Consider the following 17001-nt stretch of genomic DNA (forward strand, 5'->3'; position numbering starts at 1 on the left):
TGCAATAGCTGCCATTTTTTTTATTTGGGAGTCATTGTATTATTTTTTAGTATTGTGATTATCTTCTAGTGTGTAATAAATAATCATAAACTTTTTCTTCCTGCTCCTTTCCCTCCTGAAGGAATTTTGTTATTTCTTACAGCTGCCAAGGGAATAACACCATGTGTATCATCAGACTATGTACCTCTAGTGAAATCTACAGTAACGTACATTGTTATTGGAGTGCTCATGAATGAAGAGGGAGAGATCCTGATGATGCAGGAAGCCAAGAGTTCATGTTATGGGCAGTGGTACCTACCTGCAGGACGGGTTGAACCTGGGGAAGAAATAGAGGTATGTTAAGTTGAATTTGTATGTAATTTTGTGTAAGTGTTACTCAGAGTAGAATTTCCACTTAAAGTACACTGATTATGGGAAACTGTTCTAGCAGTTAACTTCTGTAGTTACAGGAAATGTAGAACCCCTTCAAACCGCATGTCTGGAGGAAAGGGTAGATGGGGGGTGCGGGGGGGGGGGGGGGGGGGGGGGGGAGAGAGAGAGAGAGAGAGAGAGAGAGAGAGAGAGAGAGAGAGAGAGAGAGAGAGAGAGAGAGAGAGAGTTTTTTTTATTACTACTTATCGAAATTACTCAAACATTTTTGGACAACACTCATGTTTGTATACCACAGATATACCAGTAACAGGTTTATTACAAGAGTGACTGCTTAGGACAATTTCATTGTGATCAGTCACAAGCCCAGTTCATGCAGTGTTCTCAAGGGTGATTAGGAGTACCATAACATATGAAATCCAACTCGGAGCCAATAACTGAAGCTAGAGCAGTCATACACAAATGTAAACACTCCAGTCAGTTGGCAAGTGAAATTGGAAGTCCAGAACAAAATGGTTGTAGGCAAACTGCCTGTGGCGCATAACAAATGGCTCCTTATAACAGAGCAGTGGCCGTTCACTGTATCCATTTTGCCCTTCAACACAGTTATAATTTCAATGTAGTGCTTTTTGATGTATTGAGCCATTGGAGCAAAATGTCTACATTTTCATTGCTGGTGGGCAGGGACTGACTTTACCTCCCCTTTTAACTAGCATGTAGCCTGGGCAGTTGGAATCCAGAAATAGGAGTCTGTGTGATGATGTATTGAGGGCCATGGGGCCCTGTGCTCACTTGGCAGAGCCCAGTAGGTCCAAAAGCAAACAGTGCCTGTGCCTGTCCAACAGCCTTGCCTTGCCATGATCATTGATGGCGCAGATAGGTAACTTGCAGTGTGCTTGTTGTACTGTCATCTGATGATGTAGGGAGTGTTTCTGTCATATGAGTTTTGAATGTCCTAAAGTGCTGCTCAGCATTTGCATTGGATGTAGGCTTAGGATGGAATGGAGGGTATGTCAGGTGTTGCATGCTATTATACTGACAAAATATCATAAATGCTTTAATAAGAGAGTGGTTTAATGATCAGATACTTGAGCTAAAATTTTCTAACTTAGGTGACACAAACTATGGGGCGTTGTGTGCTACTGTGGAGTAGATTGCCCTCTCTATGGCAAATGTCTAGGGTCTGGATTGTCCAAGTTAAGGCCATATAGGGAGAGCATCCACCACCAACAGCCACATTGTACCTCTGAATGGTCCAGCATCATCTCTGAGAACGAGAGCGCAGTAGTGCTCTGGTTTTGGCCACAATGAAAAACTTGTGGTGTGACGTGGGACTGCCTAATTTTGGGTGCGTGCAACAAAGGTGCAGGCTGTTCTTTTGCACTTCCTTCATGCAGGCCATCCCCCACTTCAGCTGGTGTAAAAACTGGAGAATTTATGTCCAGAGTGTGGGTGGTATCTGATAAGCTACTTCTATTGCCAGCATGAAAACATCATTCCTGAAGATAGTCATGGAGATAGTAGTAGTTGTGGTTGGTCACATCTGCCCCTTTCAGTAAATTCTCTAACCGTGCATGTCGAACTGAAACTACCACCCTGTGAAGCAACATGTGGGTTCAAGCTATTTTGCATGATGAATTACTCCAGCAGTAGTGACATGTTATCTTAGTGTTGAACTCACAGTGCGTTTTGGGTGTCGAATTTTTGTCTGACCCTGTGGCTGGGGGCGACAGTGCGTACATGATAGCATGCAGGTAATTGTCCTAAATGGTTAATTATATCATTTTATTCTCATAACATGCTTTCTTTTCTCATTGATTACAGTATTTTAAAAAATGGAAATGAAATTCTTATAATTTGAACGCCCATTAAAATGCTCCATGTGAGTCATATGATGCCTGTGATATCACTGGTTAGGATGCTGTTCTTGCTTTCATAAAGCTCATTCACAGTGATTTCTTGTTTTGGAATTTACATTGGATCGGTCCTCATTCAGAGAGAGTTTTTTTCCTTTCGTTTCTTTTCCCTTCTTAAGCGCACTTCAAAGTTCTTGCAGAACTTTATTACAAATAAAGTATGGACCACAGCAATCAGCTGTCCTTTCATTTCAGGTTTTATTAATCAAATCTAGATTTTGCTTTGTGCATAGCCATTATTGATGCACTATTTCATAGTATCAATGCATGTCAGTCCCCTGTTGTTTGGGCTTCTGTCACAGTTCGTTCAAGGCTACTGGGGCTTTGCAGTGAACACATCAGCTGGCTGTATGGCATCCTCTATATGAAATAAGCAATATATAACACTCAAAGAAAATCAGTTATTGTCTCTACTAAAAAAAATTCAAATTTGCATAGGAAGAACACATAATAAAATACCAATAAAATTATTTACATTGCTGTCTGATTTACTACCACATTTAACACTAAACATGCAAGATGTAAAAAATTCCAGATTGACTCCTTGGGAGCCAATTGTTTTGCTCTTGAAAACACATAGGTAACGGCAAATTGGTAAAACTTTTTTAAAAAAAGTATTGGAAAACACGAGGCACATGCTGTATGGTGCGAGTATTAGAATTGATTACATTTAAATGTTTTGATCTTTTGTACTATTTTCCTCTTTATTTAATCTTCATGACGAGGTATGTAGTTCCTCTTATTTACTGAATAGTTCATAGATGGCGCCAAATGTCAGCAAGATGGATAGCTGGTGTGGCTTGCCATTCCATTACAGATGTAGAGAGTACTAATCTCTGTGCCATTTCAAACAGACTTTAATTATAAGTACAATAAAACCAATATACTGAATTGCTGTTATGAACAATGTACATGCATCTAAACAAATGTACCAAAGAAAAAGTTATGTAGGTTCAGTGTTATAACCACTGTACTCGTACAGTGTTGGGTTAATGGCTGCTACTTACTGGCAAGACGGCAGGAGCTAGTTTGTTCCTCCTGGGTCAAACCCCTCACTGCTTCTTATCAAGCGGTTCTCAAATAATTCCCAAAACTGCGCATTTTTCACAGTGCGTAGTTCATATAGAGGGTGCCATACAGCCAGTCGATGTGTTCACTGCAAATCCTACCTTCATTATACAGTAGTCTTGAACGAACTGTTACAGAAGCCTGAACAACAGGGGACCAACATACTAGGACATACATTGATACTATTAAATAGTGTATTGGTAATGGCTATGCACTAACCGAAATCTAGATTTGATTAATAAAACCTGAAAGGAAATGATAACTGATTGCTGTGCTCTATCATTTTGAAAGTCGTATCACAGTCGTTGAGTGTGTCCACATTCTTAATAGGAGGTAACTTGACTTTAAATTCTGTGTCACATTACATTTCAATATCTATTTTTCTTTGTTAGCTTCGTTTTGCACCATATCAATTTTAGATGAATTTCAAGGATGATTTTTATAGCAATAACAAACACGATTTATGGAACATAGTCCTTACAGAGCAACATGTAAGATACAGGTTGTGCATAGCACTGAACGCATTGACTGGATGACTGTAATACAGGTAAAGAATAGGCTGAGCACTTGTTTGCGATTGCTTAAATAATACCATTTCCTTGACGGCTCACTAGAATGTGCCACAAGGCCGATTTATTGGGCCCCTATAAGTGGACCTGTGAACTGTATGTATGCACGCCCTCTGAAATTGCGCATGTCACTAGTGAAGGTACATCACTCTTCCAGTCTAGAGGGTGGGAAAGCCATGTACATATGACTAGGCTCAAAAACTGCAGGGTACGTAAAAAAAAAAAAAATAAACAAACAAACTCTGGTACAGAAAAAAAGAACTGCTCTCACAAGGCACTGAGATTACGAGTCACGAAAAACTCCAGTGACAATGCTGGTGTCCATTTCATCACCTTACGATGACGGCTGCACAGCATGTGGCGTGTCGGCACTGGTGAGTAGGGGTGGAAGTGATGATGGGCAGTTTGGCACACTATGACCACTCTTGTGGGAGGCTGCAGGGCAGGACCAAGGACAACATCTCCATGACACTCCTCATTGAGGCCAGTGGTCGGCGCCACAGGTATCGGTGGGAGCAGGAAGTGTCGGAGATGACGGCCACACGGAACCAGCAATGAAGGTGAGCGGTGGCTGTGGTGGCATCAGTTGCAGTGGGGACTGCACCAGTGAAGACGGTAGAGGAGTTGGGTGCAGAGGCAGGAACCCCAGGCAGTGACACCTGCTGTGGCATGAACTGGACTGTCTGCGACACAGGATCAGGCATCGGTGGTGGTGAGGGAGGGGGAGGCAGTGGCTCTCCAGAACAGACCCTGCCACACACGCCTGCAGCTGGTCGAGGTGACAGGATGTATGCCTGTCAGGTGTGTGGATGACGCACAGGAGTTTGCCCCAGCGACGCTCAGTGATGGCAGGAACTAAGTTCGGTGGGTGGCCGAAACCTTGAGCTCAGACATGTGCACCCAGCTGGAACTAACACAGAGCTGGTGATATTAAATGTCTGAATCATGCGTTTGGCATCACCATTATATTGAGGATGGATCATCTGTAAGGTGGCGAACACCACTAGCCTGAAAAAAGATGCAAATTCTCAAGAAAGATACTGGGGCTGTTATTGGAAACCACAGTATATGGAGCTACCTCAATTGCAAAAATCTTTGACATGGACAAAATAGTGGTCGTTGTGGATGTGGACAGACAACGTGCCATGTAGAGAAACTTGGCATGGGCATCCAATGAGCCAATACTGATTTAGGAAGGGCCCAGCAATATCAACATTTAGATGGTCCCATGAGTGCTGTGACATCAGCCATAGGGAAAACGATGCCCATGGGGCCACCTGTTGCTGAAGGCAGTTAGTGCAAGTGGCAATAAGCCATGTAATGGCGTTATCTATGTCTGGCCAATACACATGCTGGTGCGTCAAAGTTTTGGTGCGAGAGGCCTGCCAGTGACCGACATGTAGAAGCCACAGTACGTTATGCTGTAAGGAAGTGACGTCAGACAGTCTAATTCGGCCTAGACAGCATCGTGCAATGTGACAGGCACCTGCTGCGCCCAGAAAAAACAAAGGGTGGTTGGACTCTTTCGTGGTGATGTGGGCCTGAAAACCGGTAGCACAACTAAGCCCAGGGGAAAACAGAGATGAAAACTCAGAGCAGGGGGACTCTAGTTGCTGATAAAGAACTTGATCAGACACTAAATTTACCTCATACGTGATGGAGAAACTGAAATAGTTACACACATCTAACCCGAACAGGTCTGCAATATGGGAATGATCCACAACAGGAAGGTGAGAGGGAGAGCAACAGATTTGTAAGAGACAGGTGCAGAGAACTGATTTAGGATCAGAATCTGCTTTTTATTTAAGCTAACCAACTTCTGTGAAACCTATGTGAGTAGGGGGGAGCCCAAGTCACTGTAGTTCCTGTGTCCACTTGTGTTTTTAGCAATTTATTAGCCACACACAAGTCAATAAACAATTTCTTTGGAGAGACAGTCATTGTAGAGTTACAGTATGTAAAGGCGGAAGGGGGACATGCAGCTACTGTTGTGATGTGGTCTGTTACTGCTGTGGCTGTAACCAATGCTGCCACATGCAACACAGAGTCGAATGTTCTACTTATCACATGGCTTACCTGTCATTCTGAACACTTGCAGCGTGCTCAACAGGGGTTTGTTTAGGAACTTCAAATACTTCCCCCCAATGCAGCAATCTGATTGCCTATGGCCTTGACACTTCAAAGAACTGTGCTATATTGAGCACATCCATAAGCATCATTGGATTCTCACACTGAAGTGCTTTTTCATGGACTTCCCTATCCAGAGCCAGACGAATAATAATATCACACACCATGTGAGTGGCGTAGGATTTGTGATGGGTGCTAGTGACAAATTTGTAACGACATCTCAACCTGTGTAATTCTGCAACCCTGGCTTTGTAGAATTGGTTTGGGCATTTCCGACAATGATAGAATTTGACATGCATTGCAGTGACGTGTTTTGTCACAATAACAGTCTGAGAGAAACTTGCACATTTCATCAGATGATAAGCTGACCAGTTCTTGCAAAGGTTCAAGTTGGTACAACAACTGATAAATGCATGGCGAAAGCTAGGAAATAAAGTAAGCCCTACAAAGTTTTGCATCACCCATGTGAAAAACCTGAAAATGTCAGCATAACGATGTCTTGTAAGTGTCTCAATATTCTGCAAATTCATAATATGCCAGAAAGGCCGATGGTTGCACTGACGGGAGAGTAACCTGCCGCAATCACACAGAGGGCACCTGACTGAGAGTGGTGGTGAGAGTCGGGTGGTGTTCTGTGAAAGTTTGCTGCTGGACAGTGATCCGTTGGAGTATTTCTTCCATTGGGAAGTTTGTCAGGTGACTTAGTACGGGCACTAACATGCAGAGAAAATGTAACTCTCACATCTCTAAGTTTGCTATAGCAAGAACAAACATGATTTATGGAACATAGTACTTTATAAAGCAACATGCAAGATACAGTTTGTGCATAACACTGAATACATTGACTGGACAACAGATACACGGGGTAAAAATAGGCAGAGCACTTGTTTGAGATAGCTTAAATAATACTATTTCATTGGCAGCTCACCAGAGCGCACTACTGGCCCGACCCAGGTGGGCTCTATAGGTGGGCCTGTGAATGGTCCTGGATGCTCAATCCCTGAAATTGCGTGCGTCATGTGTGAAGGTACATCAATGATGTCAAGGAAAGGTATTTTGTGCCTGATTTACCGGTTATTCTGAAGAATCTTAGAAACCATTTGCCAATTTTTGACCACATTATTCTTTCCAGACAAATTGTTGAAAGAAATAATTTGCCATTTCAAACAGCCTTCGGCAAGCCTAGTAGGACTTTGACAAAGAAAAAATTATAGATTGCTATGAGGAAGTGTAATAAGACCAGGGCATTATGATATAACGAGAGTTGGTCCTGCTTTTAAATCATAGTATTTCAGCAGCAGTTAAGTATGCACTAAAACAACAGATATCTTAAGGTTCTGCTGCATCAACTGCATATTTTATGGACATAATTTTCAAGTCGATGAAATTAATGACATGGAGGAACAGAAAAAATACACTGTGTAAAGCTGCTGAAGACACACGACGATGATCTGCAGTTTCACACAAGTGTTGTTACACTGTCTTCTAATTTGAAAATTAGAAAAGAGGTTCCTGGAAAACAGTTGTAATTCTGGCTACGACGACAGCAACAATCAGAATTATCTCCTGAATGAAAAAGTTTCCACTGTGTTTTATTGTATAGGCTTTCGCTAGTAACCCTGGAAAACCGTTTCATCATGGTCCAAGCAAATAACCCAGATCAAGATTCCCTTAGACAATTCTGCAACTTATTACTGTGTCACATTAATTCTGTGCCTGGCTCTATGCAATTCATTTTTCTTATTTATGCAACAAAAATCTTGGTTGCTTTGAAAAACAAAGAGACCATAAAGGCATCAGTTTTTGCAAAGTTTCCACTATCAGCCTTCACCAAATTCGTTTCCATTGTTACCTAAAATCTGTAAAGGTCTTTGCCATCTCTAAATAATTGTTTTGGAAAAAGCACAGAAAAACACTTGTAACTTTGACTAACACTCCTATAACACACAGCTTCATCTTAATCCTAGCCTGTGATGTCACCAAAGCTTCAGACAGTAACAGAGCGTATTCAGTCACTTGGCCAAATCTTGAAAATAATGATTTTTAAGCTTTAATTACATAAAAATAAGTTATTTCGCGAAAATATTGATTGAAAATACTATTTGAATGTTACAATAATTCAGAATAACAACAATGTGTACCATATTTTAACATAGGAAAGTAGCCCATGGTAATTGCTAAAGAAAAGAGCCACTGTTGTAATCACGATACCATTTTCCCTGGGTGCTTTGATCGAGGGCTGAACAGTGTAATGTAATTCTTGTGGTTGGTGATATGATGGAATTTGACACCATGTCAAATAGCCAGTTCCTCTATTTCCATTTGTGAGTAGTTTGACTTACACTAATATTTTTTTGGAGACAGGCACAAATGGCCCCTCAGTTTCATCTGCATTTTTGTGCGAGAATATTGCCCTATACCATATTGCAATGCATCAGTGGATAATGCACTGGGTTCAGTGGCTCTGTGGACCCTAAACATTTAACTACATGAAATCTTCTTGACAATAAACAGACCACTGTAACGCACACATCTTTTTGCATAGCTGATTAAGTGGATAAGCGTTGAACCACGTTAAGTATGGGTTTTCCAAAATATGACTTTTTCCAGAAGTTATTACTATTCTTGAACAATTTTGGGGGATAGCAGCTTATCTACATTTGTTATGACACTGATTGAATTAAAGGTGAGCAGCCACTTCCTAAGTTTGGCACCATCATGTTCATAACAGCTAACTGCAAATATCAGAAAATTTTAAGCTACTAGGGGCTTTGGCTTTTGCACTGCTGCTGCTGCTGTTGTGCATACATGATTTTGTCACAGCTTCAAGAATTCACTATCTGTGATGTCCTGACTTACACACATGGCTTTGAGTCTTTGTCACCAATTTAAAATACTGCATGATTTACTACAAACAGGTTCGTTATGTGAGTGACTGCCGAGGCTAGTTTCGCTACTGTTAGTCACAAGTCCATTTCCAGTGCATTTGTGAAGGGTGAGCAATAGTACTATACTACTTGCCATCACACTAACAATCACTAATTTAAACCAAAGTTATCATAAACAAATTTAAAAAGCTCAGTCAGTAGCCAAGCAAAAGCTCCAGTGCATAGACTGTAGATTGGCAGAGGTGCAGTACCAAAGGAACTAACTCTGCCTTCCTCCTGCAGAGCAGTGACTATGCCTCTGCTTTATACCAAGCATTGGGTTTCCTGCATCATCAGAATTGAAAACTAATTAATGATATGCTTGTTCATGATACTTGCTGCTACAAATTGTGTATAACTTTTCAAAAACAGTATGAAATTCCAAAGCTATAGGTGTACAATTTATGTAACAAGTAGAATATTAATGACTTAAGCATATACTGATGTTTTATTAACACATATTTGCCCTATCATGTTAAATTACAACTAGTATTAAAAATTATCTTTGTGTGGTGTTATAACCTTGTGCTCCATTCTACCCTGCCACTGACAATATTCTCCACCCTCTATCTTGATAGTTGTGCTTTATTCCAGGTCCTGCTTTCCAGCATCCTTTTTGTTCTTTTGCCATCCATGCTTAGCCTATGCCCTGTCCTGCTTTTTTATTAACTTCATAGTGTCAATTTCTTGTGTTAGATTGTTGAATTCAGATTTGTTACAATTCTCCACATGCTGCCTTTCTGCGTGGTCCTGTGGATTTCTTGCAGGATTAAACTCTATTTTAGTCTAAGCTGTTGTTCATCAGCATTTCTTTGTGCCCATGCCTCACATCCATAAGTGACAGCAAGCCTAATCAAAACTAAAAATTGGTACATGGACTGTGTGCACTTCTCTGCAAACTGAAGGAATATACATTGCTGACATGGTTTTGAAATGTGGAATGGGTATTTTTGCTCATCTGAAGATTGGATGGAAGGTAAGTGGAGAAATTCAGTGATAAATTTCACTACTCTACTCTGGGAAAGATGATCTTTACAGAGAAAAGACCTACGGAGTTGGATTTGTAGTGTTACAAAGTATGTAAAAGTCTGTCCAGGAATATAAACCAGTTAGAGACTGTACACTTTGAGCCAAAGGAAAGTTTCATAATGTTGTGTATGTGCCTGTACTAAAGTATCAGATGATCAGCTGAAAACTGTGAATGAGCACCCAGCTATGACTCCATGTTATTTCTGGCTGATTATAACCCAAAACTTGGAAAAGAATATGCTTTATGTAGCATATTTGGTAAATGCACATTGCATGAAGAGAGAAGGAATAACGGTGTGAATGTACCATGGTTGGCAGCTGCAAGTAAATCAGACACTAAGCTGCTACATGACACAGTGAAAATACAGTTCGATAAATCTACACTTCATGAATCACAAAGAATCAGCAGATTTATGAAAAATTACAAAGTATATTGGAGTGATGGGATTACAGCTGAGCTCCTGAAGAAGGGAGGAATTGCACTCTGTGAAAGTATACACTGTCTTATGGATTTAATTTGTAGTGAAGGGGATAAAATCACAAATACATGGACCTTGGAGTTATTCAGTCCATGCTCAAGAAGAGGTGGAAAACGTGCTGCTCTAATTACAGGAGTAGTACTCTGCTAAATGTTCTCAGAAGAGATGTAGGCACAGCACCACAATAAGAATGAGCATAGGCAGGTGTATGAAAAAGCATATAAACATAATACTGGCACCCAGTGTCTCTAGGAAGACCAAGATACTCTTAATATAGAGAGAATGTTAAATGACATACCGTTTACAGGGCATAGCAGCCAAATATGTTGGATTCCATAAAGAAAACTTGATATTTGGCTGGCTCCAAGGCAGTAATAATAATAATAATAATAATATAATAATAATAATGATCCCATCTCACTCATTGGTGAATTCCAAATTGACTATGTAGCAATTTCCTATCCAAGCCACAGAGAAATCATGAGTATCCAAGTAAGAAAGGGTGCAAATGTAGACTCAGAGCATTACCTAGTGAAAATCAAACTACAGTTAAAACTTCAGAGGTTCACAAAAAGGAAGCCACTAATCCCAAAATTTGACACTATCCAGATCCAACCATCTTTCACAGAAGAATTTAAAAAAAAAAAAAAAAATCCCTCCAACAATTGGAAGCAACTCACAAGCAAACTAATCAAAACCACACAAAAACTGATACCTCTGCAAAAAAGGAAAAGAAAAAGCACCCTTGGTGGAACGAAGAATGTGAACAAGCAATCCAATCTCGACAGAAAGCATACAGTAATTAGAACAGCAGAAATACTGAGAAGAATTACAAAACATTCTTGGCAATAAGGAAAGAGACAGACCAATTAATCAAAAGGCTAAAAGGAAATCCGAAAAGGGCCAGCTATGTGAAATCGAGAAAGACTTTGAAAGAAACAACACGCGAAATTTCTACAAGAATTTCAAAACAAAACTCACAGGATATCAGCCGTAATTGCTGAACTGCCCAGAACCAACACAAAGAATTCTACCTCAGGAACCTGAATCCACAACCCAAACTCATTATCACTGGATGTAGAGGAAATCACCAAGCAGTTCAAACGTCTTAAAAACAATAAAGCTGCAGGTGAAGATGGAATCATAGCAGAAATCTTCAAATCAGCAGGCCCAAATACTATAAAAGAAATCACCGAAATAATAAGACATTTTACAAACAGTACAAATTCCAGACGACTGGAAAAATGCATTAATTCATCCTCTACACAAGAAAGGAGATAGATTATATGTAAACAATTATAGGAGAATCTCATTTATATCAGTAGCTTACAAAATTCTATCCCAGTGCCTTCTTGATAGAGCACGACAACAACTAGAACCAAAAATTGGAGAATATCGGGCAGGATTCAGACCAGGCCGTTCATGTCCAGAGCAAATTCTGAACTTAAAACTAATCTTAAGACATCAGAGAATAAGTGGCAAAGATGTAGTTTGCACATTTTTTGGCTTTAAAAAGGCCTACGATTCAGTTGATCATTAATCATTATTCCAAATATTAAAAGAACATTGTTTACATCTGAAAACACTTGCAATCATACAACAGACATTGATAGACACAAAATCTAAAGTCAAAATTATAAGGGAAATCTCTGAACCTTCTCTGATCAAAACAGGAGTAAGACAAGGAGATGAACACTCTCCACTACTGTTCAACCACGTGTTTGAAAAGGTGATACAAGAATGGCGCAAACTGAAATTGGTCTTCAAAATTGACCAACCAATTACTCTCAGCAGAGGAAAATTAACAGTAGATTGCTTAGCATTTGCAGACGATCTCGCCATCTTAACTCGTGATGTTTCAACAGCCCAAAAAATATTGAACTCCTGAAAGAAACTACAGAAAAAGTCGACCTGCAAGTATCTTTTGAAAAGATAGAATATATGATTTGCAACAAACAAGCACCAAAATTTGTGGAGACATAATATGGCAAAATTAAACAAGTACCACAATTTAATTATCTCAGTGAAACAATTCAGGAAAATGGAATAGAAATGAAAGCCAACGAAGTCAGATGCCAAAAGATGGACACTGCTTATTGACTCACTCAAAATATTTAAAGTAAAAAAAAAAAAAAAAAGTGTCTCCAAGCACATAAAACCACGACATTACAATACTGTCATAAAACCAGAATGCCTATATGGATCAGAGACACTCGTTTTAAACAGGAAAACAGACATAGAAAACATTCAGAAAAAGGAACGGAAGAGCATAAGAAAAATTTTAGGCTCAAAACTTTTAGATGAACAGTATCAGCTCGGAGGCAAACAGGAAATCAAACAACACTCTAATATTCACAGTGATATTAGAAAATGCAGATTAAGATTGTATGGGCACATCAAAAGGATGAATCCCGACAGACTTACAAACCAAATAGTTGACTTCTATGAAAACAGGAGTAAATCTAAAACAGACCCAAAGAAATGAATTGGCGAAATCAAAACAGATCTGAAACTAGCAGGAATTACACCAGAGGATATCCAAAACAGGGAAATCTTCAGATCCAAAATTCGCAAGTGGCAAGTTAACCAAGAGGAGAAACCAAAAAAGACTGGAACAACATGGTCTCAAGAAAGAAAAGAAGCCCACATCAAAAGAATGAAAGAAGTTTGGGCACAAAGAAAGGCAAATGCACACTACTAAGTACTATGCGTAGTCCTAATGGGCTATGAACTAACCTCATATTTTAATACTAGGCAAAAAGAGGATACCTTCTCCACACTGCTCTCCACTCAAACCTCAGAACCAGCAATCTAAGCCTCAGAATATGTGGGTGTATAGATGTAAAGTCAACACATACCTCTGCATGCTGATGTTACCATTTGTCATAAGAAGGAACTTGAAAGTTCATGGCACCCTCCATCGGTAATGGTGGAATTCAATATTGTGTTGGCCCACCGTTAGCCTTGATGACAGTTTCCAGTCTTGCAGGCATACATTTAGTCAGGTGCTGGAAGGTTTCTGGGGGAATGGCAGCCCATTCTTCACGGAGTGCTGCGATGAGGAGAGGTACCAATGTCAGTCGGTGAGGTCTGGCGTTCCAAAACATCCCAAAGCTGTTCTATAGGATTTAGGGATGTTATTGTCATGTGACCACTCCGCCACAGGCCGTGCATTATGAGCAGAAGCTCGATCGTGTTAAAAATTGCAATCACCATCCCCAAATTGCTCTTCAGCAGTGGGAAGCAAGAAGGTGCTTAAAACATAAGTGTAGGCCTGTGCTCTGATACTGCCACGCAAAACAACAAGGGGTGCAAGCTTCCATGAAAAATACAACCACACCATAACACCAGCACCTCTGAATTTTACTGTTGGCACTACACATGCTGGCAGATGACATTCACTGGGCATTCGCCATACCCACACCCTGCCATCGGATTGCCAAATTGTGTACCGTGAATAGTCACTCCACACAACATTTTTCCAGCGTTCAATTGTCAAATGTTTACTCTCCTTACACCAAGCGGGGTGTTGTTTGGCATTTACCAGCATGATGTGTGGCTTATGAGCAGCTTCTCAACCATGAAATCCATGTTTTCTCACCACCTGCCTAACTGTCATAGTACTTGCAGTGGATCCTGATGCAGTTTGGAATTCCTATGTTATGGTCTGGATAGATGTCTGTCTATTACCCACTACGACCCCTTCAACTGTCGGTGGTCTCTGTCAGTCAACAGACTAAGTCGTCCTGTACACTTTTGTGCTGTACATGTCCCTTCACATTTCCACTTCACTATCACATCGGAAACAGTAGATCTAGGGATGGTTTAGGAGTGTGGAAATCTCGTGTACAGACATATGAAACAAGTGACACCCAATCACCTGATCATATTTGAAGTCCGTGAGTTCTGTGGAGTGCCCCATTCTGCTCTCTCACAATGTGTAATGACTACTGAGGTCGTTGATATGAAGTACCTGGCAGTAGGTGGCAGCACAATGCACTTAATATGAAGAACATATGTTTTTGGGTGTGTCCGGATACTTTTGGTCACACAGTGTACATTCAGCCTCACAGTGGCAGTTGAGGAGATAATTGACCAATTAGTAGTGGCACCAGGCCTGATAACCCATCAGTGGTTAGGAGTGCAGCATGCTGTCCCCTGCCCTCTGTACTACTTCTCAGTGACTCCATTGGCTGAGGACGAGAAGGCAGTTGGTCAGGCCTGATTGGACCATTTGTGGCCAGAATGGTGGTGCTTATCATCTTATTGTTTACATCACAAAACCAGACATACTGGGTATCACAGCCTTCCCCAAGCAATTAACATATCTGCAGCAGGAGCTAAAGAGCTCAGTGAAAATAAGCCAAGCCAAGCCAAGAAAAGCAAGTATGAAAACAACAAGCTGGAGAATAATAGCATTACTAGAAAAGGACGATTTTTGTCACTGGACTTAATAACCATGTAGGTGAAATGGCAAGCACATCTAAATCGACCTACACCATTGAAGAAGGGGCCCTTCTGGCTATTTTTCTATTTCATTGTAATATTTCCTGTCTGAGACATTTCTGAATTGAGATGGTAATGTATTTTTTGATCAGTACTCCAAAGCTAATGTTTTCCCTCATGATATATGAAGTGTTGCTATTGTTTGTCGTAGAAATTGCACCTAAATTCCATAGTGAGCACTCTTATCCAGTTTTGTTTATTGTTTATTCATGGATAACTTAAGTTTTCTGTTGTTGCTGCAGCTTCTTTGTGTTGCTCTTCAGCTGCAAATTGCATTGAAGGATGTTGATTAGAAGGCTGATTAGAAACAACTGGTTTCAAGTTTTCTCCAGAGAAATGTTTGTGTTTAGTTTCTGGAAGTGCATCTTCTTAAGCTTGTTGTTATTAGGGGGTAGTTAATTAGGAACCCCAATCATACTTGAGTCATTCGTGTATGTTTCTCATTAAATCAGAGACTCGTCTCTCAAGGATCGAAACATTTTAAAGTACATAAATGAGATTGCTTGGAATACAAACAGGTCTTCCTTCATTCTGTTGTATGAAGTCCATGTTCAGTCCTAGTTGTGGTAAAGCTGTACAATATATGAATTAAGGTTATCACCATATTTAAGGATGTTAGTCAGTGATGATGATGATGATGATGATGATGATGATTGTTATGATTGTTTGGCTGTATAGAGTTGTCTTCAGAAAAAGCCGCATACCTAATACATGCAACAAAGTGGCAAAATTTCACATTGTGTGATAAGTTTTCACATTCAAGTCAGTTCCCTAATTTTGATCTTTAACATTTTTGCATGACAGTCAAATTACTGTTCATTGTTAAATCAGAGAAGATCAGTTAAACAAAATGGGATTTGAGCAGTGGAGTCCAGTAGATTTTAATATATGAAAATAGGGTTGGAATAAGTATTGGCCCTGGTCACTAATGACTCAGTTTGAATTTCAGTTGAGCACAAAAAATTAAGTAACCTGGATCATGTTTTTGTAAATAATTTTATGCATTTTTTTGCTTAAAGACTTTATACTATTAAGGTCAACCAAGGAGACACTGTAAGCTGTTCTTGTGTTTCCTGTCACTGTTTCACGAAATTTCTTAAAATTGACTCAAATCTCTGTGAATGTGAAATAGATTTGTTAAGGAAGTGTCAATCAAATTATCCCCTAGTGAACAGAGCAATGAACATCTAAGATATACTTTCCTTGTACAGAACAAAGGAAGAACATGTTAAACAGGGAATTACCTCATAATGTTATATTTTCTGATCAAATTAGTGAGAATTGTAAATGTAATTGAATTTTCTCACTGTATAATCAAGTGGAAAATTTCTTGGGTAGCCCGCCATATACTTCACAATTGTGAAATTTTGGAAAGTAATTGACCTTCCATATATCAGAAATGTTCTATTATGACAAGTTTCGTTGCATCTGTAATGCTGCTGCCATTCCTGATTGACAGTTTAAACTCGTGCTCTTTTAAGCAGCAGCTATCAAAACATCAAACTGATCAACACAACCACCACTCATGCTAAATGCTGCCATTGTCTGCTACCTTCATTGGGTATTGTATTCTGCTTCACTTTATTCGGCATCTAGTGAAAGCCACTTTGATTAAACCAGTTGCATGAGGTAATGCCACTTCTGATTGATCATTTAAATTGGTTATGGTAGTGGAAACAAACTACAGTTGATACAAGTGGTGACATGGTTAGTCAGTTGGTTTTCATTGTTGCCACCAACTAGAAATTCCACTGCCTCTGATGAAATTTGTATATTATGAAGCAGAATCTCACTAGAAGATTGAAAATGAGTTACTTCACAAAATTTCATGTTAGTAAATGTATATATGTAACTTCAAATCATAGACAGTATTTTTGAAATGCTGTGTTGTATGATTTATGAATAGTTCTATTTTCAGTTTTCTGTTCACCTGTGAATATTGTTGAAGTAAAAAAGTATGACTGTTTTGATTGTACAAGACACCTCACTCTTGAGTTAGTCATTCAGTTGA

The 17001-nt window shown here is 39.7% G+C and overlaps 1 protein-coding gene across 1 annotated transcript in view; it reads left to right on the top strand.

The window, feature by feature from the left end:
- LOC126298077 (8-oxo-dGDP phosphatase NUDT18) overlaps window positions 1-17001 on the top strand; it is a 142074-nt gene that overhangs the window by 29350 nt on the left and 95723 nt on the right. Inside the window, exon 2 of the mRNA XM_049989396.1 lies at window positions 143-333. Within this exon, the coding sequence (XP_049845353.1) occupies window positions 143-333 (191 nt within the window). The remainder of the gene's footprint in view (window positions 1-142; window positions 334-17001) is intronic.

Source organism: Schistocerca gregaria, chromosome X, assembly GCF_023897955.1.
Source record: "Schistocerca gregaria isolate iqSchGreg1 chromosome X, iqSchGreg1.2, whole genome shotgun sequence".
Classification (NCBI taxonomy): Eukaryota; Metazoa; Arthropoda; class Insecta; order Orthoptera; family Acrididae; genus Schistocerca; species Schistocerca gregaria.